Below are 27,949 nucleotides of genomic sequence, written 5' to 3' on the forward strand. Positions count from 1 at the left end.
TCATTATGCATTTTGTGTTTTCGTTTTGTATTTTTATGTTGTGCACTGTGATCTTTGGATGAAGGGTGGCATACAAATTTAAGAAATATAAATAAATAAATATAAATAAATATCCCATGTGTGAACCACTACAATAACAACATCCTCTATTTTCGCCTTAATTATTTGGAAAATCAAAACCAAATATATGGGTAATGCCAGTATTAAACACATTTCTGTGCACAATGCATATTCACCACAGCGCTGTTCACTGGAATTACTCATTGAAGCCCCTGTCCTGAAGTTTTTCTGATATACATTCAAAATGAATGTTGATAAATGACCCATGTTGGCTAGTATAATAGATATCGACAAGATCAAGCATTGTGCTGTCATGGGAATTTTCTCTAGAAAGGATGATTGCCCCAAAGAATCCATAATGGAAGGTCAATGTGAATGCTAACACTACTTATTTTAGGCATGGGGGGGGTCCTGCTACCGAGTTTTTATTTTTTAAAAAATAGTAAAGTTGTGTGTGAGACAAGTTGTAGAAAAAATTGTGAGGAAAGGTGAAGTTCAATGTTTATTTTTAAATATTTTACCAAGGGTTGTTTTATTTAGCACACACAACACTACTCTTTATATTTCAGAGGACATGTGTTGTCTAGCATGCTTTTCTATTAGTAGGTTTTTGCTGACATGCAAAATTAATATAAACATGCATCTGTTTTCAAATCGTAAGCTCCTTGGGTCAAGGCCTCCCATTCTTTAAGCAAAATTATCATCAGTATACAGTATGCACTGTTAAGGAAGAAATCTTTAATACCTTTTCAGATAAGTCACTGACTATGCACTGGAAAGAAGGAAGAAGATAGTAAATTCAGTCCACCTCGTGAGGAATGCAAAGTCTTGATTTATGTCATCATCATGTATTCTACATTCAGAAAACTCTCACAAAAATAGAATCTGCACGCCAGTCAAGCTAGCAGCTGTGTTCTGGTTTTGTGGTTCCTCTGCTGAAGCAGGTATGCAGTGAACAATATCATTAGACAAATTCAATAACTACCAAGCCAACATTGTGGAATCACAGGAATGTGACCTCTAAGGTCATCAAGTTCATTTAAGGCTGTAACATTTAATCAATTAATCAGTTAGATTTTAATTAAAAACTTTTGAACAGTTAAAATTAATCAAGGAGAAGGCTTTTCTTTTTTTTAAAAAAAAGTTAATTACTTTTTAACAACAGCATTTACAAAACCAGTAGATGTCAGGCGCCATCTTAGAAGAGGTATCCCCCCTCTTATTTGCCACACAGAAGGAAATCTATTTTCTAAGGTGGTGATTGCAGTACTCCATGTGCACATCATCTGAAAAAGGTAGGATAAAGTGCCTTCAGAACTAATATTTTTACTCAAATGCACTGACTAATTGATTAAAACCCATATGATCAATTGGCTATAGATTTCTTTATTCAGGCGATAGCCCTAAGTCCATTATATAAACCGCACGATGTATCATATTGTGAATACATCCTTTGGGTTAAACTAATGTAAGTTGCCAGTGCTAGATCAAAGGCATCAATAAACTAGAGAACCTAGAAGAAGAAAAGAGCAGAAAAGCAGAGTGAGAGGACCCTATTAATTGAAAAGTTCCATCTTTAATCATTATTAGAGTTTGAAAGATTAGCTTAATTACAGTTAAAAACATTCTTCCATCAAATGATCAAGGGGCTGCCTGGTGGTTATATCCAAGGAGTGCAGAGTGGCATGCATGCTCCTATTCCCCCTGTTCATGTATTGAGGTAGATTTGGCTGAAAGATAGTGACTGGACAAAGGTCACCCAGTCAGCTTCATAGTTTAATGTGATATTTGAAGCTGAGTTTTCCCCATCCTAGTCCAACGTTCTGAGACCGTAGTGCATATTGGTTTGAAGCTTAAACATATTTGGGGGGGGGGGTGCAGTGCATATCTCGGGATCCGATGTTGGGTAACTGCTCTGTTACTTTATACGAGTACCTGGTATTTGCTTCCACTTATACTCTGCTTCTATATTTGCTGGGGGTGGGGAAGCAGTTATCACAAAATCACTGTAAGTGTCTAGTGCGCTCCCAGACAAAGAAAGTAAGGCCCATGTGTCATGTGTGAGTGCATTTATGTAGGTCACCGCAAAATAGATAGATAGATAGATAGATAGCTAGATATAGCTAGCTAGAGCTAGCTAGATAGATGATAGATAGATAGATGATAGATAGATAGATAGATAGATAGATAGATAGATAGATAGATGATAGATAGATGGATAGACAGACAGACCTTCCCTCACTCTGAGCTGCTGCCCAAGTGAGGGAAGGTAGCCTTCGATCGACCAGTGATGCGGGGGGGGGGGAGACCTCCCTCCCCCTCCGCTGCTTCGCCGTGTATCCGCGCTCCCATCCTGGCACCATTTCTGCTGGGCACCTTCTCACCCTCTGTGGCCAGCTGTGTGCACTGTCTCCTCTAAGGCAGGCAGGGAAAGGCTGGGCAGTGGCCCCAAGCGATTTCCAGGGGGAGTCTCTCTCTTTCTCCCTCTCTCCTCCCTGCGCACCCTCCCCATTAAATCCGGGTGAGTTGCCTGCACATTACTTTCAGCGGCAGTGTCTGTATTTCATCATATCAATTCATGGGAGGTAGGTATAGGGTAAGCTGTATATCTGTTTCCTTGGAGGACCATTCATTCCCTACTGCAGATGTTCATGCGTTTTAATGCAGTATTTCTTTCACATGGTTTAGCTGTTTCAAAATTCTGCAGCTGCAGTTTGGAGCTTTTTGCTGCTCTTGTACCTTTAACTGTTATTGACTGGCATTATTTTGGGGTATTCTGATGGAGTGCCATTGCACACATGTTCTTCTGGATACAGGCATCAGGTTAGCCATTGTGAAAAACAGCATCCTGTACCGGTTGGGCCATTGGCCTGATCCAGCGGTCTCTCCTGTCCTTATCAGATGATTTTGATGAAGGCTTTTTGGCAGAAAACTAACCTAAAATATAAATAATAAATAAATACATCCTGAGCCTTAAGCCACCACACTGGATACTGAACTTGAATTCCCTGAAGCTAATGACATGGATCTTGCCTTTAAATGCACAATTCTCAAAAGCAGGAATCACATTCAACTCTCGCACTCCTTCAGTAGTGACAGGTGGTAGACAAACTTTCAGTACTGGAGAGAGAACTCTTTTAAGCCCACAGCAAATAAGTATCTTAAAGAGTTTTAATCTCACGGCAAGAGAAAACCAGCTGGATAAGATAATTACATATGACAGAAAGGATGGCAGTCAATCAAGGGCATATCGAGCAGCAAAGACAGGTACATATGCTTCATGATATATAGCCACTCATGACTTAATTTCAACTTAATGATTTTTTTTAAAAAAAAAACATGAACCAACTGAAACTGTTAGAAGACTTACTGCTACGCATGGTGCACTACTTATCTCTTAACTAAAAGCCAGCTTAATAAAAATCCCAATACTTATGTTGTTGTTGTTTAGTCGTTTAGTCGTGTCCCACTCTTCGTGAGACCATGGACCAGAGCATGCCAGGCACTTCTGTCTTCCACTGCCTCCCGCAATTTGGTCAAACTCATGCTGGTAGTTTTGAGAACACTATCCAACCATCTCGTCCTCTGTCGTCCCCTTCTCCTTGTGCCCTCCATCTTTCCCAACATCAGGGTCTTTTCCAGGGAGTCTTCTCTTCTCATGAGGTGGCCAAAGTTTTGGAGCCTCAGCTTCAGGATCTGTCCTTCCAGTGAGCACTCAGGGCTGATTTCCTTAAGAATGGATAGGTTTGATCTTCTTGCAGTCCATGGGACTCTCAAGAGTCTCCCAATGCTTATATTTTAATATAAATATTAGTAAAATGCTTTCCCCAAATTTTGTTCACATACTTTCTGATGCTGTTTTCTTATAATACGTTTGGACACATAACTTGGTAGGCACTGAACAACAATGGGCTCAGGTCAGAACCCTGCGGCACCCCACTTGTCACTGTTTTCCAGGATGATGAAGAACAATTAATGAGTACTCTTTGGGTTTGGTCAACCAGCTACAAATCCACCTAACAGTTACCTTGTTCAACCCACATTTTACCAGTTTCCTCACGAGAATATCATGGGGGACTTTGTCAAAAGCCTTACTGAAATCAAGATACACGATGCCCACAGCATTTCCCTGATCTACCAAGTTTGTAATTCCATCAAAAAAAGAAATCAGATTGGTCTGGCATGACTTATTTTTGAGAAACCCATGCTGGGTCTTAGTAATCACAGCATCCTTTTCTAAATGCTCATGCACCTTACCACCTCTTTTCCTGTCTTGGGCTGCAGCTCCCTTCTTACATCATTTATTCTGTTATCACCAGGTTGAGCATCACTTATTTTGTGAAGAATAACACAAAATAAAAACAAATGCAGATGCTATTGGTTGCTGTCATATTGGTTGCTTCAGCAACTGTGCATAATATTTAGGGTTTGATTTTATAGATCCTATGTGCTATCTTAGTATTTGGCATGATGAAAGATAAGCTGCCTTGGGGACCCTTTGAAGTATAACTCTTTAAAAGGTACACATTTCAAAAATAAAAATAGAAAAAATAAAAAACAATGACTAACTAGCAGGAAATCTTATACCATTATGAAATACGACATGATTATCATAAACATGGTCAAAACTGAGTCACTAATCTAAATGGAAAAGTTAAACACATTTCAGATTTCTTCTACTGAATCCCATATGACTCAAACATGCTAAATCTGGGCAGAAGCTAAAGAGGAGGAGCTAACATGGTGCCCTCCATAAACCGTTGCATTCTAAACTCCTGCTGTCCCTGATCATTGGCCATGCTGGCTGGGGCTGGTTCCTCATTGCTTCTTCAGCTTTAAAAACCTGGTCAATTAAACATTATAAATATTTTGAATACATAAAAATCCAGCTATATACTCCAATTACAAGATGTGTTCAGAAAAAGTCTCCCCCCCCCCCGTTAATTCCTATGAACAATGCATAATGTGCAATTTCTTCTTTCATTTCTTATGGGCAGTTAGAGAGATAGAATGAAATTAACCTCTTCTTCAGTTCACAGATATCTAATGTGTCTTTTGATGCACTTCTTTTGGTTAATGTGATTCTAGAATGGCAGCCCTATGGAAAGCATTACCTGCATGGGCTCCAATTTTAGCTAAGCTGAAGGAACCATTTTTAATCAACAGATGAAAGAAGAGTCACTTGCCTGGCTTTATGCTGTCCACTGGGGAAAAGAAAGCTGATTGATTTAGAGGAATGCTGAGCTTTATTACAGCAGATTTGTTCTTTTATTTACCATATCGGAGTTCTCTGCATTTCCAGTGGAACTAAGGGGCTCCCTGAAGTACAGGATTAAAAGCAAAGGAAATCTCAAATAATGGGATAAAACGAGTGTGTAGAAAATAAGTTATTGAATTAGATTGCAGTGGATGGAACAGAGTGGATTCCACTACAAAATGCAAGGCATCTGGGTAATTTGGTGCTCCACTAAAATGAGAAAATGCCCACGTTCTCAAATCAGCAGTTCGCATATTCTGCAGTGTGTCACACCAGTCAATACAGCCCTGTTGTCTAATAGGACAACATGAGAGTAAACTACACAGATGCCTAAAAGCACGCAGCATTACAGGTTTGGTTCCAATGCCAGCCTAACACTTTTTGCTGCCTGAGGCAGCAATCCAATCATGGTATATAGTACCCAAGGCTGCTCAAGTTATTTTGGCACCTGAATCAGAATATTCTACAACTGCCTCTCCCTCTTCCAAGCAGAAACAATGCAACGACAGCAACTCGAGTAACTCACAGTTTACTGCCTTTTCATGACACCCAGAATCAGCTGCCTCACTTTGCCTACTACAGCAAGAGCTACCATGATGCCCTCCAGATATTGTTGAACTGTGACTCACCATCATTCCCAACCATAAGCCACGTTGGCTTGGACCAGTGGGAACTGGAGTCCCAACAACATCTGAATGGCACCAAGTTCACTACCCTGGCCCAAAGGTTCCAAGCCAATTTTTGCTGCTTCATCTATGGGCTTTTAATCTGTGTGTGTTGGGGGGGGGGCAGTGTTGTTTTTGTTTGCTATTACGGCATGTATTTTGGTGTGTTTGTATTGTACACTGCCTTGTGAACTTCAGATGAAGGGCAGTACAGAAAATGAATGAATGATTTGACCACCCTATCCAAGTTGAGTCAGAGTGGATACTCGTGACAGGGATCCTGACATGTAATGAGTTGACATCTACAAGAGACCCTCACCTGAAGAGCCCGGTGATCAGCTGGGCATTTAAATTAAGGTTACCAGATTTTTTCCAAAGAATCCAGGGAAACTTTTTTTTAAAAAAAAAGAGAGAGAGAAAATATTATTAAATTTAAAAAATAATAATTAAGAAGTAATATCTTCTCTTCTGTGGTCTCCTCTGTCACGCGGCCTTCCTCTGGACCCCAGCCTGTTCTCTTGAAGTGCTAGCTGCTGTGGAATAGACTCAGATTGGGCTTGGGCTTGGCCACATGTCCTTGCCCTCCCAGTGCTCTCCTACCTCTTTTCCTCAGTGGCGGCAGCAGTGCGGCAATGTCAGGGCTCCCCTCTTTTTTCTCCTTCCTCTTTCTCTCTCTTCCTTCTCCTTCACCTCTCCTTCTCCCTGCGTTGGCTCTGGGGTTTTCCTGGCCCCAGAACCTGCTGGGCAGTCAGCAGAGTAGCTGGAGAGCCAGTGTGGTGTAGTGGTTAAAAGTGGTAGACTCGTAATCTGGTGAACCGGGTTCGCATCTCCGCTCCTCCACATACAGCTGCTGGGTGACCTTGGGCTAGTCACAATTCTTTGAAGTCTCTCAGCCCCACTCACCTCACAGAGTGTTTGTTGCGGGGGAGGAAGGGAAAGGAGAATGTTAGCTAATTGAGACTCCTTCGGGTAGTGATAAAGCGGGATATCAAATCCAAACTCCTCTTCTTCTTCTTCTTCTTCTTTTGTTCCCATGTGTGTGTACGTGCCCCTTCTGGGGTTGTGCAGGCTGAAATGATTACAAATGGGTAAGCTGTTCTTCTCCCAAGATAGATCCTCCAAACTCCTCCTCCTCCTCCTCCTCCTCCTCCTTCTTCAGCAGTTTCCCCAGTTGATGCACTGGGTGTCCCCAGTTCCTCCTTGGCAGTGGCGGTGGCAGTGGCAGTGGCAGTCTCAGCAGCCCGGAGCCAGCCTGGTAGCGCAGTTGGCTCTGGCTGGCTTTAGGAGCTGCTCGCTGGCATGGCATCCACCATTTTGCATCACCAGAAGTCCCCATATGGTGTGCCTTGTGCCGTTGAACCAATCACACAACATTCAATTCCTACTAATAAATCTACAACACTTAAAATATAAATCCAGGGACATTAAATGAAATCTGGGTACATTCCAGGGGCGGATTTTGCCCAGGGACAGATCTGTAAATCCAGTGACTGTCCCCGGGAAATGGGGACGTCTAGTAAACATAATTTAAATGGTGAGATTAAAGTTTAGATAACCTAATGCCAAGCTGTGTAGGGTTTTTACACTCTTACCAACACAAACTTGGCTCAGTAGCTAATTGGCAAGCAGTGCAGTTCCTTCAGCAATGTGATAACATACGGCAATAGTCTGCCCCTGGTGAGTAGAAGAGCTGCTGCTTTTTGCACAACTTCCTGGCCAACCTCAGGGCAGCCCCACATGGTGCGCAGAGACAGGTTTGGAGATGTGAAAACAGCTCCACAGTATCAACACAACTGGCATAACTACTAGGCAACTATATCTTGAGGTTTTGAAATGCAGAGTAGTCCTAAGCAATAGAAGATACTTCTGCTGGCTGCTTGGAAGCCTTCTTTTTATTTTACTGGGATTACCTTGAAAATGAGATTGGCAAACAGAGCACGAGAAGCAGTGACTCAAGAATAAAAGAGCTGCTGCAGAATCACACCAGATCTTGACTCTGTGCGTGTGATTTTATGTAATGTGGTAAAAATAAAATAGTCTCCTGGCATTTCTTCCAGCTCACTCTGTTGTCTGGGTGACCAGTTATCTTCCAAGATTCCTAGAAACATGGTGGTTTGAACTTCTATCACTCATTTTGTTGCAAACCATCAAATCATAGCCTCAGGCCCCATTTTGATGCGATGTATGTAGACTTGTAGTAGGAAAAAACCTCAAGCTGTAAAAAAAGCTCCTGGTTTGGGAAATAAGATTATGAGCAGCAATCCTAGTAACAAAATATAGCAACAGTACAGTGTCCGCAAAAACTGTGGCTGAGATGCTGTGACAGAAGATTCCTCATATGTATCATCTGATAGTCAGGAATATTATATTAGAGATATGATATGATGAAATGATATGATTATGATATGATGATAGGATATATGATATGATATGATATGAAGCTGCTGGCAGTATCTAGATGGAGTAAGCCGAAACAAAAATCATTTTGGGCTTCTTCTTTTCTTTTTTTAAAGGGCATTTATCACTTGCCAACATCTTATTTAGAATTTCATATTTAAATATGTTTTATTGGATTTGCTGGGCTCTCTGGAACTAGAGGTAAGGCATACACAAGCATATTCACCATAGACAAAGTCATCCTTTGCTGTATCTTATTAATTCTAGTTTTTCTTATGTTTTAGCATGTCATACATTCATGTTCTAGCATTTCATACAATACCAAATTGTCTTCAGATTACAATTTAAGGATCTTGTTTGTGACCTGTAAATGATTTGAACCCAATATAATGTTGTCCTAAATTCCAGTGAGATGATGAACTCCAAGATGAACTCAGATAATCCTTTTAACATGTTTTAAAGGATAAATATCTTTTATCCATGTACCAGGTTCAAAATAGAAGGGTCCACACACACACAAAATCTGCATAAGGTATTTGTAGTTAATTTATTCCACTATTGCACCCTGCTCCCAAGACACCTGGGTTGAATCTACACACATATTAAAAACATTCTGAAAATGCTTTTTTAAAAAGCGTTTAAAAGAATACACAAAATTTTCCATAAGCCTCACCATCGCCATCTAGCGTCACATTGTGTATTGCACTTAAAACACACTTAAAACGCTTTATTTGCAGCTGTATAGCTGAGTCCCTGGTTTCTTTTGAAAGATACTATTGAAAGAATGCCTTTTTGGAGCTAGGTCTCAATCAGTCAGGGCTGGGGTTTGTCCTGGATTTTAAACAAATTAACATGTATTTTTTATTCTCTTACTAAATATTCCCTTAGTAAAAATCCTCAGGATGGGACAGACAATAGAGTTAAATACTGTATACATAGGCAAAGGTAAAGGAACCCCTGACCATTAAGTCCAGTCGTGGCCGACTCTGGGGTTCTGGCACTCATCTCGCTTTATTGGCCGAGGGAGCCGGCGTACAGCTTCCGGGTTATGTGACCAGCATGACTAAGCGGCTTCTGGTGAACCAGAGCAGCGCACAGAAACAAGGTTTTCCTTCCCACTGGAGTGGTACCTATTTATCTACTTGCACTTTGACGTGCTTTCGAACTGCTAGGTTGGCAGGAGCAGGGACCGAGCAATGGGAGCTCATCCCGTCACAGGGATTCGAACCGCCAACCTTCTGATTGGCAAGTCCTAGGCTCTGTGGTTTAACCCACAGCTCCAGCACTTGATAACGGATCACCCTTGCAGCTCATTTAACTTGCTTAGCAACCAAATGTTTTAGGAGCTATAAAAATTATCTACAGGAGTTTAATTTATGCTACAGGAACAGCCTGTAAAATTATAGTTTGGAAGATCGTGTCAGACCCATCAGTAAGAGGACATATCTGAGGGATAGTGCAGCTGCTCTCACATTGCCCCGGGGATTCATAAATTCACTTGCGTATCCTGAGCTGAGTGGGTGGTTTTGTTGCTTGGCTTTTGTTTTCTTTAATTTTCCTAATGCACACAGTAAGGCACTTAGAGAATTTCTTGCCCCCCAAATGAAATCTGTTGCTGCCCTTTCCGTGAGGTAGCTTGTCTTTTCTCACTGCAGAGCAAACGAAAGAGGGATCCCCGGAGGACCATGCCGGGACCATATGATATAGGTTTTCTTAATGAACGATGCTGGATTTATCTGAATCATTTTGAAGACATTCTGCAAAAGAATGGCGAGCTTGTTCATTATTATTCAAAGTTAGTCCCTCTTGTGACTTGGTGTGCTTCAGACAGCAGTAAATTTTTGCCGGATTATGGTGCTCATTTTAAGAGAATTAGCTAGTGTTAAATGCAGCCGAAATGTTAACGCCGTAGAAATGAATAAGAATATGGCTTTTTGTGATGTCTAATATGAAAGGGTCACAACCTTGAAAAAATCGATTACTGCATTTCAGGGGTGAGACATAAGTTCTGAGTGAAAGGACAATAGTTAAATTGACACATTATGGGCAGAATTAATGTAAGCACTATAGCTGACCCCACAATGTGAGACCTTTTCCTCCCCAACAATGACCTTAGAAGTAAAGAATCAAAAACATCAAATATTGTGCAAAGAACAATGTCAACAACCTATAGCTTTTAAGTGTGTTCTGAGTGCTTTTCATCCATCTCTGCCAAAATACTGCTGGGCCTTTTTTGCAAAGTAATGTGCCATACTGAGTCACTGTAGGTGGGGATATGACCTATGGATGACTTTATTTGGAAAGTTCACGAAATATAATTTCATTTTCACTTTATATATTTTGAAGATAATGTTGGTTTAAGGAACAGGTATGTATAAAAGGAGAATTCCTGGATGCCAAGATCCAAATTTGGGGCAAATACTCTTTAGTGAACCCCAGCGGAGATTTAAAATCACAACTTTTGCTATGAAATAAAGCAAAGAAATATAGGCTGCAAAGCCTTACAATGTGCCCTTTAAAGTGAGTTACAAATCTTCCCTCTTTCTCCAGCATAGAAAAAGAGAGCACATCTTTGGTGAGCTAAAAATTACAGTATGGCAAGTACATTAATTAAATATCTAGGTTTGTGCCTTGCAAAATGCTGCGTCCAGAAATCCTGCTGATTCTTGGAGAAATATGAACCTCTGGACGTTCTGGGGGTGAGTGAGTTTGGCTCCTGAAAAAAACCTCCAGAGCACAGTGAGCAGAAAATGCTGAAATTGCCTGACAAAGTCTGATAATGAATATCTGGCAATCAATGAGAGTGGAAGAACCCACATTTCTTCAGGATGGATCATGAGTATTTCAGACAAGAGAAGAAGAAAAGAAGAAGTGATTTATATGATGAAAGGCTAAACCTCCTGGGGAATCCTATGTCCACAGAATCCTGCATGCATCAGAAATCTCTTCAGATTCAGAAATCTCTGAATTTGAGATGAAAGTCACACACGGAGGTTACTCTGCTGCTGAGAGAGTTTGCTGGTTGCCATATCAACTGGACTCCTACATAGGAAAGGTTTCCAGCCACCCTCCGCCCCAGTCTAAGATGTGCATTAGAATAAAGTACTGCTGCCGATCAGCTATGCCCCTTATCAGCAAGGTTGAGTTTGTTCTAATATTTACATGGCCCGACTGAGTTTCATAGAAATGAAGACTTGGTTGCCCATTTCTGATGGCTGCAACGGAGCACAAATGTTATGCTACAAGCTTTATATAGCAAATATATATATTTCACTGTAGAAGCAGTGGTATGTCAGGGACTGTAAAGCTCATGATAATAGCTGATGGAGAAAATAGAGGTTTTGTTTGTTTGCTTTACAAAATGGACTTGTCTCACACAATATATAGCAACAGATGTTTCCTTATGCTTATGTCTTGAGAAGTCAATCCAGTACATGGATGCTAAAAGTGGACAGGGGCAAGAAAGACCCCCAGTATGACCTTATGACCCTCGACAGCTTCACCCTTGTTGTTTTAATTATCCCAGTGACTTGAAATGTTTTATACTGTGATGCCAATAAAGGGATTTGATTTGATTTGATTTGACCCCCAGGCCTGGCTGTAACAGAATAGCTCCAGTGAGACTTAGCTGGTGCTGACTTTATTAATTTTTCAGCACCTGCTCAAGGTGATTTTATTCTCATGGGGTTTTAATTAATACATTCATTTCTATCTATCTTGCTTTATTAATGCTTTTATATGTGTTTGTTAGCTATAGTTTAATTGTGTGTGAATTTTATTTTTTATTTTTAACTGTTGCAGTGATCGTTAGCTACCTTGGAAGCGTCACCTGAAAGGTGATCTAAAAAACCCTTTAAGTTAAAAAAAAATCAAGCTTACGTTTCTGTCACATCTTGCATGTTGAGCAGCTGCTGTTTTCTCAGTTCAGTAGGCCAGAGGTGGGTCCAGATTGTTTTAGTACTATCCAGCCATTTGTCTTCCATTGTAAGCAACAGGCAGAATTGTACCAGGCTTCCCACACTTTTGGGTGCAGCTCTTTTTGTGTGTAAGCAGCCTGCTGTGTTCCACTCACATAGTGAGTCATGTGGGTGAGTGAGTTGTGATGCACTATACCACACCATTTAGTGTTTTTTGGAATGCTCTCCCCAGGGTGGTTCATCTGACACCTTTGTTATATATCTTTAGGCACCAGGCAAAAATGTTCCTCTTCAACAAGGCCTTTGGGTGATTAATATTCTACAGCTTTTTTAAATATGTTGGGGGGGGGGGCTATTGTTTCGGTGTTTTTGGTTTGATTACTTATTTGTGGTTTTATATTGTATTTTTATCTTGTGAACCACCCTGAAATCTTTTGAGGAAGGGTGGTATATATATCTAACAAATAAAAAATAAAGTAAATAGATTTAGTAGAATGCCTATTTTAAATCAAATTTTAAAATTTCTATTAAAGTGCTTTCATTTCAGTGCTATTGCACAAATATGTGTTATTAAAGTAGCCACAAGGATAATTTTAACTGAACCTCAGGTTACACCTGACTCTCACCTCTTTTTCTTTATACAAAAGGCTTCTGTATCATTTAGGGGGCAATCACATCACAAAGTGGTGCATAATCCATACAATTAATCAAAACAGTTAATACAGCAGTAAAACAAGAAAAGATCAAATGCTGCAACTTTGATAAAACCCTATGGCTGCTACTGACAACTGAAAAACAAAACATGCACCAGCAAGTTACACGTTTAGTATTAGGTTTGGTTTGGTCTTAGAAAGGATCAAAGAAGGCTAAAAACTGATGAGCGAGGGCAAAGAAGAAAGAAAGTAGGAACACAATGATGAATGAGAAATCAGATCTAGCCTTCTCGGTATTGACGCCTGCCTTGTGTAATGCCCTCCCGTCAGGTGTCAAAGAAATAAACAACTATCTGACTTTGAGAAGGTATCTGAAGGCTAGGGATGTTTTTAATGTTTGAGGGTTTTTTGTGCTTTTAGTATTTTGTTGGAATCTGCCCAGGGTGGCTGGGGCAAACCAGTCAGATGGGCAACATATAAATAATAATATGATGATAATGATGATGATGTAAGGAAATATAAAAGACTAGGAACACTCAAGCGAAGCATAACTCCATGCCTGATATATACACCATTTGTGCCAGACAGCAACTCAAGGCTGCCTGTCTGTAAGGCTGTTTTCATCACTGCTGTTACAAGAGTTCTTTACCAGTTTATAAATGGAGACATTACACAGCTATGGCCTCCCAACAAGGAACCGTTTCCAGTGGCTGGGTCACAGTCACACATGAATGCCACTTCTCACAGCACTGTGTGGAGATATCCAGGGAGAGCAGGAAGCAAGTGGAGGGCAATTTAGAAAGAAAGGAACTGAAACCAAATAAAAATAAAAATCAATTCAGCTGAACTGTGCCAGGGCAGGCAAAGAACAAAGGGTCAACAGACAAAGCAGGAAACTATAGACTAGCAAGATTAATATCAGTTGCGGGGGAAATCTCGAAAACTATTGAAGGTAAATGGAAAAAAGGCTTTTTCAGAAGGTAACCATGGCTGGACACCAAAATCATTAACCCAGCTCATATCACTCTACCCCACCATATATCAAATCTGGGAACAACCCCACCCTGAAACCATTTTCTCATTATGAAACTGAGCTCATATTAATGATAGCTACTGTGGAAATTAGTATTATTTATATTGCTTCAAAAAATAAAGAAAGAAGGAACCAATGGCAGCTTTTAAAGTTGTGCATCAGTTGTTGTGGTAAAAGAAAATCAAGAATATATACCAATTTAAGGGGTACCACAGTGGACAGACCCTAAGTGGGCATGCTGAATGGTGCAAACTTTGACCTCACAAAGAGAGGGAGGGGAAACCATTTTAGCCTTCTTATTCAAGGTTAAAAGATATTTATTTTTCTTTGTGAGGCCAAATAAATAGCTTGGAAAGAAAGGGAAAGTTCCTAATCTTTAGCAAGAAAAAAAAATCTTAGTAACCCACAGTACTGACATATCTTGCTGGTTCAGACATTCAAGGTCTTCTGTGAATGTCATCAGGTGGCATTCCCATGGAAAGTGTAAAGTGTGGTTTCCATGGAGATAGCTACAGCTTCTCAGAAGCAAGTCTCATAATCATGGCAGCTGAGAGGTAGGGTGCCATGAGCTTGAAATATCAACCGGGAAGCTGATTTTTCCCCCCCTCTAGGTAAAAAGGTTGCATGCTACAGTCTCCAAACAAATGCCCCCCCCCATGGGGGCAGCCCTGCCATGTAGTAGAGTGAAGGAAATAGCTTCAAGTAACTCCCTGGGCACAAACTAATGCAAGAATGGTAGCAAGGTTTTATGTAATATTTGCCCCAGCAGCCTGGAGGCGCGCGCGCGCGCGCGTGTGTGTGTCATTTTGGGTGTTATTTCCAGCAGCAAAATATCTTGCACCAGAATTGGGGGCATACCCCATGGTGAAAATTTGGAACATCTGAAGTGATGTGGTTAATATCTGCTCTCACCAGCGAGGCTGCATTCAAACATATTCGCCATGCAAATTTGGTATGCTATCATGGAGGCATGATACTTTTACTATGTCAAAAGGGCATGTGAAATGAATCTCAAGTCTTTTGCTCCCAGGTGTATGGTAGCAGGCATGTCCAAAGTCTGTTTTGTGGGCCTAATTCAGCCCCCTGGCCAGTTTTATCTGGCCGCTGTGGCAGTTTATTTATTGGAGTCAAAAATCTCAACAAGCTCAATCTTTAAAAAAAGCTCAACACACACGTTGACTTCATCAAATCTGGCCCTCTTTTAAAAAAGTTTGGGCACCCCTGGTATGGTGTTCTAAAGGTCATGAGAATACTGGGAATATGAGCCCTCAATGATTACCCTCATACACGGTGATACTAGAGCATACCTTAGCAAACACCTTGTCCCAAACATCCCTCCTAGCAGTTGAATTCACCTGGAGAAGACTTGCTCCAGGTCCCATCCTATAAAGGGTGGTATATATCATGAGGTCTCAGAGACAGCCTTTTAAGTGGCGGTGCCATGAATGCAAAGTGCCTTTCCCAGGTAGCTCTGCTATCTACCTCCCCAACAAATTTACCCGGACTATCAGGCCGTTGAGCGCAACTAAGGACGCTGCTATAGTTGTTTTTATTGCTAATATTGCGTGAATCTAATATTGTTGAAAATGGCTTTACAATGGCTTGCTATAGAGTACGCATGCTGGAACACATTGCCATGCAACAGTAGAGGTTACTTCAGTTGGGTCTCTTATAGTTGGAAATGAAGGATCATGGAACAGTTCTAACAAACTTTCATAGCAGGAGTTCATATGGGTGAACAGTACGTAGACTTATCTGCTACTGAATATTTGAAATGCTGTTTAAGCAACATCTCCCGGTGGTGGTATCACTGGATTATAGCAAGAAGCATAGTGTCTGCATCTTTGTGGGTGTTTCAGGTCAGAGAGCTGCACAGAGGGTATTGAGACAAATTTACTTTCATATCTCAATCCGCAGATACCATCATTTTGAGATTACAGCAGGCCCACAGGTAGAAAAATAGTTAATTCAGTTCTTTTTCCCCATAGGGGACTGTCTAATCCGCTAGAGAAATGGAAATGTTTCACAAAAATGAAATCTAAATCTGCAATGATCCTATCTCTTCAGTCAAGGCCCCATCACCTATTGCCATCTTTTGTCTGGCCTATTTGCTGGGTTTACTCATAGATAGGAAGCTATTGGTCTGTTTTAGAACTTACTATTAAATCCTAGTGCTAGTCCTGCTGCTGAACACAGATAAAAGACATTTTTAAAAGTAGCTAAAGGTGGAGGAAATAGAACGACAGAATGTGATTGGATTGATCATATAGATGTGTATGTATGCACACACACAACTGAAAAAACCTCTGGGCATCTCTGCTCCTTAATTACTCCTTAAAATTAAATTTAACTCTAAATAAATATTTTCAAAAGCTAGTATTTTATATATATATATTGCCTGAAAATTTATTGGAGAATAAACAGGTAATTAAAGACCGTTCAAATTACCTGAAAAAAATGCAAAATGACATTTTAAAGAAATTTGCTATTTTCACTACTGTAGGGCAGAACAAGTTTCCTAAGTTCCCAAACTCAGGCACATGCAACTATGAACCACAGCTATTACAATTTCCCTAAGGTCACATTATTGGGGCTGAGAGAGAGAAAGCTTTCTTGTGACTATAGTAGAGAAAAGTAATGGTCTCTTATATTTATGCTCATGGGAATATCTTTTTATTGGTTAAGTCCCTTGGATGATGTCTCTGAGAAGTGAGCTGGAAAACCATCACCCATTTGGAGGGGCTACACTGGACTCTTCCAGGGAATAAATTCCCAAGACCATCAGAACACAAAGAAACATTGTAATCACTAGACGTTCCATTACATGTTGGAAGAGTGAGCATCTGTATATGATGGAACATCCAGGTCACCTAGCATGAGATGCATTAAATAGATGCTGTGCCCAACTCCCAAATCCATAGCCCCAGTGGATCCAAACTTACTTAGAAAGTTTCAGGTTCTTTCTCCACCATAATGGAAAGAGGCTATGTACTAAAAGTAAAGACATTAGGCTCAACCTGCTGTTTGGCACTGAATAGATTTTCATTTCACGCCACTTGATTTAACTTGGTTTGGCGAGAGAGAACATTGACTTAAATTGTGTAATGAGAAGAGATCTAAAAGCCACGTTTTGGCTCCACTCTTTTAAGATATTACAATCCCAGATGTCAGTTTTGCTGTTGCCCTCTTACTCATCGGAATACATGCTCATTTTGCAGTTTACAAAACGTCAAGGTCTCTTGGAGGTCAAACTATGCTTAGCTGAAGATGAACTATATGTGTCCAGCCATTGGATATTCGGTGTGTGTCCCCCCCCGCCCCCAGATAAAGAAATGTTCCAAGGTTGTAGGGAGGGCATTACAACCATGCAGAATATATTACAGTAAAAAGACCAGGGTGCAAAGGTGGTATTCTCTTTCACACACAAAATGCCTGGAACAATGAAACTAAAAATGGGAAATTGCTTAAGTAGATTTAGTAATTCTGTGAAGCTCTTCTGCAGGCTGTGATTTACAAGGGTTGAGACCTCATTTACATGCCATGAAAATGTGAAGAAACAGAAGTCTTTAAGAACACAGCCAAAGAGTGGACTTATTATACAATCAGATCTTTAACTCCTGACTGAGCTTTGTTTACACAAGAAAGAAGTAAATAAAAATTTGCAGTGATCTCAAGGCAAGGAGATGATCCACGGGTCAAAAATCAAGATAACATTTCCTATGTGACTACTTCACTTAAGGTCAGGCAATGGAGCAACTAACATCACAGAGAACATACCTGGTTGTAACCTGGGTTAGTTTTGGAAATTGGGTGTTAAGTATTGGAATTAAAAATACAGAGAATGTAAGAAGAGTCCTGCTGGATCAGACAAAAGACCCATCTAATCCAGCACTCAGCTCCCAGTTTCCTATCCCCACCAGCAGTACAGGAGTGCAATAGCCCTCTCCTGGTTGTGCTTCACAGCAACAGGCATTCAGAGGCACACGTCATCTGATGCTGGGTAATCTATTGCATTAGCAAAGAGATCTCTTTAGAGTGCAAGCCTGGGAAGTGTGTATGGAGGTCCTGGGCTGCCCAGAAAACAACACACACACACACACACACACACACACACACACACACACACACCCTCAGCCTGACTGATGTGGTCCAAAGGAAAGCAGAGCAATATATTTTGCACCAGCTTGGTTCTTGGAAGGAGGAGTACAAGATACCATCCAACTGACTCCACTCTGGATTTGTGCAAGGTTTACTCAGTCCAGTATACCTGAAGGAGCGTCTCCACCTCCATTGTTCTGCCTGGACACTGAGGTCTAGCGCTGAGGGCCTTCTGGCAGTTCCCTCACTACAAGAAGTCAAGTTACAGGGGACCAGGCAGAGGGCCTTCTCGGTAGTGGCACCCACCCTGTGGAACGTCCTCCCACCAGATGTCAAAGAGAAAAAGAACTACCAAACTTTTAGAAGACATCTGAAGGCAGCCCTGTTTAGGGAAGCTTTTAATGTTTAATAGGTTATTGTATTTTAGTGTTCTGTTGGAAGCCACCCAGAGTGGCTGGGGAAACCCAGCCAGATGGGTGGGGTATAAATAATAAATTATTATTTACTACTACTACTACTACTACTACTACTACTACTACTACTCCTTAGCCTTTTGTTCCTCTTCAAGATGTCCTGCAAAGCAGCAGGTACAAATTATTCCTTGGGATTTACTCCCAAAGCCTTTCTCCTGAATGACAGTGGAGGTTTAGCGTAAGAGTTTTCCTTCTCCCAAATATGCTACCTTCCCAGGTTCATGAGCCCCATCTGCTCCTCATTTACTTCTATAGCACATGCAGTAACCACCTTCTTGACAACTGGACCCACTACTGGTCTCGTCTGCCAGAGTCTGTCTTCACATGCAGGGGTTTGAGATCCATCTGCAACCCTCACCTGGTTTAGCAAGCCAGTTGAAGCCATTCTCAGGGTGTGACTGCTGTCACATTTTGAGGGCTTCTAGGAGCCACAGGTGAGAGCTTGAGTGCTGGGTGGGGCCCAAAGGTGGACCAAGTACCCCAGAGGGACCACGATGAGTCCCCCACCAGAGATACTACTCCTCCCCTAACACCCCATACACCCCTCAACAGGGTTTGCTTACAGGAAAATACAGTGGTACCTCGCAAGACGAATGCCTCGCAAGATGGAAAACGCACAAGACGAAAGAGTTTTCCGTTTTTTGAGTCATTCCGCAAGACGAATTTCCCTATGGGCTTGCTTCGCAAGATGAAACATCCTGCAAGTTCTTTCGAGTTTGTTTCCTTTTTCTTAAAGCCGCTAAGCCGTTAATAGCCGCTAAGCCATTAATAGCCGCTAAGCCACTAAGCCGCTAATAGCCGCTAAGCCGCTAATAGCCGTGCTTCGCAAGACGAAAAAACCGCAAGACGAAGAGACTCGCGGAACGGATTAATTTCGTCTTGCAAGGCACCACTGTATGCCTAGGTTAGCAGACTAAAGCTCTCTCCTAATTATGCTGAGGCTGTGTGTGAGAGAGTCTAATTTGTTAGGTGTATGTAACCAATAATAACTGGGCAGCTGTTCAGCCAGATTTACTCAGAGAAGAGATGATCTATAGATCAGATCTATTACAGTTCTCAGGTAATTTTGTGTGCATCTCTAATCAACTGTAAGACATAGAATGGATATAGCAAAACCTGTGTCATTATATCAGTTAAACCCAAAGCAAAGTTGAAAATGCAATCAAGTAGAAATTCTTATTCAGTTCAATGTCATTTCAGTCATAGGCTCTCAGAAGTATGTCACTGAGTCCTCTGAATATACAGTTGTGCCCTTCATTTTGTGTGATCAGTGGTACAGCAGCATCTAAGTCTACTTTTCCAGAGAGGTTGGGGTACTCTGATTTCATATCAGCCCTTACAATACTAATGGCACACAAGAGGCCGTTTCGCAAGGGGCATTAAGCAGAATGGCTCAGTGAACATAGAAATTCACCAAGTTCCAATCCATGAATTCCCAAATAAGTCAAGCATGCACCATAACTGCAGACAAGAAAATTTCCAATATACATTTCCAGCTCTCATTCTTTTATTGTCTTACAAAGAGTTTTGATGCTTTCGGAGTCAAAACTTGAAAAACAGACCATAGCTTCCTTCGGGGCCTTTTGATCAGGTTACCCTTCTACATGTTTAATTATTTCATTCCAGTTAATCTCCAGTGCTAGATTATAACAGCCTTGCTGGTTTACATGCTGATCCAGACTGCCAGATGCTTCTGGAAGCTCTCAAGTATGAACAAATGTGAGTTTTATCATTCCTCCGGCTTATTAATGTGCTTATTAAGACTTTGTTTAAAATTTAAAATCAAGGAACACCTGCTTAGGGTTTGGAGATGCGCTAAGGACCTTAAAGGCCATGGACATATCAAATGCAGGGATGAGAAGTTCCCATTCCTAGCTTTCATTTCAAGCACCGTCATATGGAGCTACTTACCTTGGCACACAAAAGATGATGGTGTTTCGCCGGGGTGCACACGGGCTGTAATAAACACAACTTTCTGCTCTGTTCCAGGACGAAGGTTTACTGTTGAGGAAAACAAAGAGACAAAAAATTGATAGTAACAACTCTGAAATTTTGTACTTGTATGCAGGGCATAGTTTTCCCCCATTATTTATTTTATCTCAATGAATTGGAGCTTCATAACCATCAGATATGTAAGAGATTCAAATTTGTAAAGAAAAATCTTGACTGTCCCTATTTTTTTCTTGCACAGTTGGAGTCTACCCACATAGGTCACTAATTGATGGAGATGAAGTGTGCGGGGGGGGGGCACAGGCAGACACGCCAATTATCCCCCTTTCCTCCATGCATACTGAGTTGGCAATCCTTCTGTCTCAAGAGACAACAGAAGAGTGTGCCATGGCGGCGGGGGGGGGGGGGTAAAGTTAAACCATTGGAGAGTTACAGCACATAGTGTACATCAAATAATTGCACTGGCCTTATATTCTGTTTTTACCAATTCAAACATGATTTTAGCTGCTGGACAATAAATGTGAGTAGAAAAAAAATCCAGATATTTCTATGCCATTAAAAAGGGAATGGCTAACAACAGCACTATCTTTCTAGAAAAAGAGGAGCCGGGACTCACCTCCCATGTTCTCTTATAATGGCAATGGCGCCCACCTGAGAAGTGGCAGAACTGAGTTCCAGATGGAAAAAAGAAAGCAAGCCCTGACTAACAATTAGTTCTCATAGAAACATATTGTGGGCTATTAACACTCTTCTGCTAAGTCCCAGGCTCTGGCCAGGTATTGCCGCAAGGCAACCTACTGGATAGTTGTATTCAAAGGAAAGTTATATTTAATTATTTTTATTTTTAATAGAAATGGTTGTTCCAGCCTGTGTCAATCAGAAGCCTGAAAATCTGAAAGAAAACAACAACACTTATCAATACATTTTCAGTTCCTCTCCAGAAGCAATTAGCCAAACAGCCCTGGAAATATTCTCTACTCTTGTATTCTTTTAGTCTCTTAGGAAGTCCTACAACTGCTTAGCCTGTAGTCCAACCATTTATTTGGTCTTTGATGTGCTAACATCACACATCTCTGGTGCAAATTTGAGCCCTGGAGGCAGAGAAATCTTTCAAGAGAATGTTTCTGACAAAAGCAGCAGCTGGTGGGGTCAACCCTGTCTCTAGAAGAAAAATGAGAAGCAGCAGAAAGGAACATAATAATATCAGCAAAAAACTGATGATCAACCAGTGTCATCAGGATTAGCACAGAGTGATGAAGAAGGGTGGAGATAAATTAGCCATGAACTATACAAGGTGAGAGGTAGAAACTGTAGTTTCTGAAGCTGCAAATTGTTAAAGAGAGAGAAAGAGAGAATTATGTTAAGTAACCATCAATAGGTAACATGTGCCACAGTTTTTGTTTCTCTTACTTTTTATTATGTTTTATGCTGTGCTCCATTAAATAATGTATATCATTCTATTAATTTACAGTCAGTATGGAAACCGTGATATAGGTGTGCATTATATAGCTGCCAAACTGTAATACAGGGCTAATAGATGAGACCTATGAGATCAGGAAAATGGTGTAGGGCCACAGATCAAACACCCCTGCCATAGGCACAGCTCTACTGATTGGATTGGATCTCAGCAGCTTTGACATTTGCAGGGGTGGGGAGGAGAAAAGAACTAGGGCAGTCTAATAATGGATTTCTTAAAACACATTTCCTTTAGCACATCCCCTTTAACTGTAACTTTAAAAGGGGAAATATCCGCTCTTCTTACACAATATAAGATGGAAGAAAATAGCAACCAGGGAAGACAAATATTACCACACTTGGATAGATATGGGATCTGGCTTGCATTACTGAGACTTGGGTGGGTGAACTGGGTGGGCCTGACCTTACCGAACTGTGCCCACCTGGCTTTCAGTGCTGCACCAGGGTAGACAAGCAGTGGTTCTCAAAGGGTGTGGCACACCACACTGGTGTGCCAGGAGGGGATGGCAAGTGTGGCGGGAACATTCAAGGCCAAAAAACATGTAAAAATAAATGAACAGAAAGTTTGAAACTAGAAAATATCAGGTATGAAGTTTATGCATCTTTTCCCTCATTAACATGGTGGGGCAGTTCAAGTAGCATTAGCGAATACACACTACCAGATTTTTTTTTTGGAAATCAGTCACTCAGTTAATAAAACATATTTTACAACTTCACGCCCAGTTATACACATTTCCAAGTATTGAAGTGTTTCAGCTTGTTATGTATCTTCTCTAACCTTTTCCTCTGCCATGTGTCTTAAATGTCAAAACAGTGTGTGTGTGTGTGGTGTGTGTGTGTGTGTGTGTGTGTGTGTGTGTGTGTGTGTGTGTATTCACTATTCTTATATATGAAGCAATAACATTTCTCACTGGCTATAACACCTTTAAATGAAAAAAATGAGGAAGCGACAATGTTGCTACCAAGAAACAGAACTCAGGATAAAATAAACGATACTGTATATAGTCTTGTCTTTACTGTTAGTGGTATATCTGTTGGGGCAGGTGGGGGAATCGTCTCCTTTATTGACTTCAGTGTAAGATAACACATCCTTTCTATTTTGGGACAGTAGCCAGGCTGCGAGAAAATGAAGGAAGATAAGAAATGTGATAGGTAGATGCTGGAATGTACAAGATATTTATAAAACGTGGAAGGAGATGTGGACGAGAGAGAAAAGACAGAAAGGAAATGTTTTTGTTTTGTGCCACTTGTCAGCACAGAACAACACACCACACACACACACACACACACACACACACACACACACCATTCAGCTCCGCTATTCAAGAAAGGTGACACATCAATAACATGTTGACTCTCAGACTGCTCTGCTGACTGCCTGAATCTGCCTCCTTCATGCCACGGGGCCTTCAGATGCAATAGCATGGGGGAGGAGCACAGGGGTGGATGCCCTGGGTGCAAAATTGTTAGGGGCCCCAATTTTGTTAGGGGCACAACACCCGGTGCTGCCTCAATGCAGCTGCATGCTTCTGTTGCTGGGCTCCGTTGAAAACGGCTTCTCCATGCAAACCAGGAAGTGACCTCTCCAGACAACGTAACAGCTCTTCTTTTCTTATCTCTGTGGTTGTGATTTCCTGAGTGACGCAGACGCCGTTAGGCGGTTGAATGTGCACACACCATTTCCCTCCCCACCCACTGCACAGCCCCGGGCACTGGCAACCCACGCTATGCAGATGTACTGAGAAGATCGGGTTGTCCATCTGCCAAAGTGAAATGGTGACACAGTTGCAGAAATGACCTTTCATTACAGATAGAAATATGTAGAATTACCGGGTGTTTGTTTTCATTTAGTTTCATTTCTCTGCTGTGTTGTTATCACGCTGAGAGCTAGCCAAAAGAGAGAGCTGATGGGCTTTCAATCCAATCAGAAAAATAATATTGTCTGGTTGCACTAACAATGCTAATACTCATTATGCATTCAGAACATGTCATTGAATCTGCCATCCCAGATATTTGAGGATAGGCATTCAAAACAGAAAACCCATGGCGGTTTGTGTTCCCTGCTGAAATTCAAATGTTCCTGTGAAAGTGAGGTGGATTCCAACCATTTCATATTAATCTGGCAGTCTGAAAATTAGAGCCATTACAATGATCTAATTTGAGCTCTTGATGTGTATGCTGTTGACCTAATAGACAATTGATTTTCTTCCGCTTTTTTCTGCTGACCATGGGGGGGAAATGCAAATTGGGCATTATATTTGCACGCTAATTTTATTGCGCCCTTGTGTCTTCATAAAAAGGTAAAGTTTGGGCTAATAAAAATAAAACATTTCTGGTCCTAATGCAAGGAAATGTTTATGCAGGCAGGTAACAAATTGGTTTGTCATTTAGGGGAACATAAAGAACGCTATAATCATCTTTAGGGAAAATAGATAGGGGCTTTTGCTTAGCTTTTAGCTTTCATTTGCAAAATCACTTTAATGTAGTGCAGCATTTCTAAGACAGAGTGACAGGAAATTAGCACATCTGTTGCCTCATTCCCATCCACATATGCAGTTTATTAAAGCCCTGGTGAGCGGTCAGGAGAAAAGCATAGAGACAAACATGATCAAACAAGAGAAATGGAGGATTTACAGTGCTGTCCTATACTTGCTTACTCAGAAGTAAGTCCCACTAAATTTAGTGGGGCTGAATCCCACATAAACCATCTTACTCATTCTCTCTCTCTCTCTCTCTCTCTCTCTCTCTCTCTCTCTCTCTCTCACACACACACACACACACACACACACACACAGAGAGAGAGAGAGAGAGAGAGAGAGAGAGAGAGAGAGAGAGAGAGAATCCACTAGGGACAGGTAAACACAAATAAATCTTATAAAGACATTTGGAAGTCAAAGGCTGAAGCCACTTGCCACTAATCTTTGCGACACTGGGATTTTGGAAGTGTAAATATATTATGTGTGATCTCTTTACTTAGCTGTTATTTTTCTTCTTTCTTTTTGCACCATCTGAAAGATAAGAGTTTCCAATGGATTGCGAGAAAGTGAACTGCAATGGTAGCTTTGGCAGGCAGCTGATCAGCAGCCTGAGATCTCTAGACCAAAATCAGCTGATCTGCTTAGATCCAAGAGGATCAAGCCAGCCCTTGAACTACTCAATACTGTTTCCTCCCTCCATTCCCCCCCACCCCCTTTAATGGAAATAGTGTACTTCTCCCTCACACTTTCCTCATTGAAGGTGTTCTATGCAGAGGGCGAAATTATGCAAACTGTTTCAGTGTTAATACTTGACTGCGTTTTCAACTTAATAGCCCAGCAAGGGAATGTTCTTGTCAAGCAAAAGGCCAGCAATATCTTCTGGTAAAATTATTTCCAAATACAGAAAGTCAGAAATGGCAAAGCAATTTTGAGAGAGGGGATTTTTGCCCTCCCCACTTCTTATTTGTTTGTTTTTAATCTGCATGAAGTCTTGGAAGCAAACATTTCTGCATCTGTGCTTTCTGACACTGTCATGCTCAATGCCCCTGCAAGGAAAGGAAATTAACTAGCACACAAAAGCTGCTAGGTTTATGCTTTTCCTCCCACCCCCCTCTTCCTCTGGACAGGATTTTGCATTTAGATTATTCACAAGCATCTGCATTTTTGGAATGTACTTTCCCATGGAATGGAATAGAAAAAAGAGGAGTATGAGTGGCATGTTATTTTATTCCAACAGCCAAGATTATAGTAATGTGCAATTAAGGGTGCAGCACATAGCATTTATTGTCACCTGCCTGCATCCTCACTGTAAGCATAATAGTTCAGCAGACAAGTCCTTTGCTTGCTCTCTTTCCCCCTTTCCAGCTTTGCTATTTATAAGACCATAGAACAGATAAACCCCCATGCCCCTCAGAGATGAAAGAAAGGCAGCTTCTGATGCTAAAGATAAGTGGTACAGTAAAAACATGCCTCCTCAAAGGCATAGATCATCTGCTTGCATTTGATGTATAATCCCAAAATTCCAAAAAACCAATCCAAATATCCTCAAAATGTCATCTGAAGAAGTACTAGAGCAAGAGTGGGAGGGGAAATTCAGGACATACAATTCAAGCCATTTCTTTCCCACAGCATAATTATTTAAATGGTATTTTCCAAAGAAAGGTGTTTTGGGTATGTGTCTTCTGTTCCCTTGAATACTAAATACCACGGTCTATTCCAGCAAAGGGATTATGTTGTGGAATCAGGCTTTTGCACGTGCCACCAACATGGATGCCAAGTCCACATATGGTGTGCATATGGGTGCAGATCTGCATCATAATGCTTGCTCAAGACCCATGAAAGTATCTTTGCTCATTTTTGGATGCAGATGTGCATCACCATCTTGGGCAACTAGTTGTTATATGTGATTAAAATATGGATCGGTGAGCACAGATGGGTCAGCAATATCTACTACTAGGCCGATTTGACTTCAGATTAACTTAACTTTACCACCACCACCCCAAGAAAACTGTTGAGTCTAGTTGCCTGCCACAACATGTCACATAGTATTGGTACACTTAACACCACATAATAAGGATCAACCAGGTATCCCCAACATTTGCAGTGACAGGTCTGAAGGGTGACTGATCTGTCTTGTGCTTTCTTCTCCAGCCTCGATCGTTGTAGTTTGGTACTATCAGAAACAGGAGAAAATAGACTGCAGCACCAAGAAAAGAAGGAAGGCTTGATCCCAGAGTTTCTCCCCAGCACTGAGCAACATTGGGCTTTATTGCCAGCCATGCTCTGCCTAATGCAGAGCAACTTGATGAAGCCCTGTGAGCTTTCCCAGCCAATACATAATAAGGGGTTCCTAACTTGCAAGGGTCGTCAACCTTTTTGGAGCAGTGGGCACATCTGGAATTTCGAGACCATAGGCACCAGTTACAATACATAAATAATCAATATGTGTTCCATGTACAGTATTGTTCCATTTGCATTATGATTCCCCAGTTAGTAGGTTTTATTATATTGATGGGTGGCTCCCCATGGGTTCACCAGCTGGTACTAGGGCTTGTCATGCAGCACAAAAGGCTTTCACTTCCAGGACAGATGCTCAATTTAATCAGACTTTTATAATGTTAATAGTCTGACACTAACAAAACTTTGATACCTGGTCTAGACCAGTCCTATATGAAAACCCATCCAGTTGGATTGCATGAATCAAAGATTTGATAAAGCTCTTCTCCTCCCTCCTTGTGTGCCTGGTCACCTAGAACTGCAATTATGGGGCAGCCCCTAACAAAACACATTGCACAGCTAGGGGGTTTCCTTCAGCTTAGAAGGTCGTAAGCTGTACTGGTTTTGTCTAGATAAATTAGGGTTGCCATATTTCAAAGAGCAAAAAAGAGGACACATTTTCTGACTTCTACTTTTCACTATGAATCGCTATGACGACTCTCATGTTACAGACCCATGAAAAAGAAGGTGTGTCCTGGAAAAAAGAGGACATATGGCAACCCTAAAAATGACATCACAGAAGCTATGGCAGAGCAGCATATTTTCATTATGCTGCAGTTACACTAACATAACTAGATTTTCCTCTCACTGCCACTATCAGTTGTGTTTCAGAGATCAATCTGATCATGTTGAATGGCTTGAACTTTTGCAGGGCACACACTTAATGAAATATTGAAGATGAAACATGGTCCTGCAAGGGGCCAGAGGATTTATATTCCAGCCAAGTATGCAGTGCTTGCTAATGCACAGCATACGTCGCGTTATTATAATAGGTTTTCCCTGATAGTGTATCATACCAATAGGGAGTGCAAGGTGCTATGAGGGAAGATCAGCCCTGGGGGAGTTTGCAGTGCAGTCTGGGGCAAAAACAACAGATTTGCCAGTAATTGTACATGGGGAAAAATGCAGTCAGACGAGATACGTTGCCAGGTATGAGTTGTGCCAGGAAAATTGGGTTTAGACAAATTCATACCAAGAAATCTGTCAGAAAATGTTG

General features: G+C 41.2%; 1 protein-coding gene across 1 annotated transcript in view; it reads right to left on the reverse strand.

The window, feature by feature from the left end:
* Nucleotides 1–27,949, reverse strand: part of LOC310709664 (BEN domain-containing protein 5-like) — a 706,149-nt gene that overhangs the window by 147,285 nt on the left and 530,915 nt on the right. Inside the window, exon 7 of the mRNA XM_083509645.1 lies at nt 20,465–20,554. Within this exon, the coding sequence (XP_083365771.1) occupies nt 20,465–20,554 (90 nt within the window). The remainder of the gene's footprint in view (nt 1–20,464; nt 20,555–27,949) is intronic.

The sequence above is a fragment of the Podarcis liolepis genome, assembly GCF_965112155.1.
Source record: "Podarcis liolepis genome assembly, chromosome: 6".
In the NCBI taxonomy this organism is placed as follows: Eukaryota; Metazoa; Chordata; class Lepidosauria; order Squamata; family Lacertidae; genus Podarcis; species Podarcis liolepis.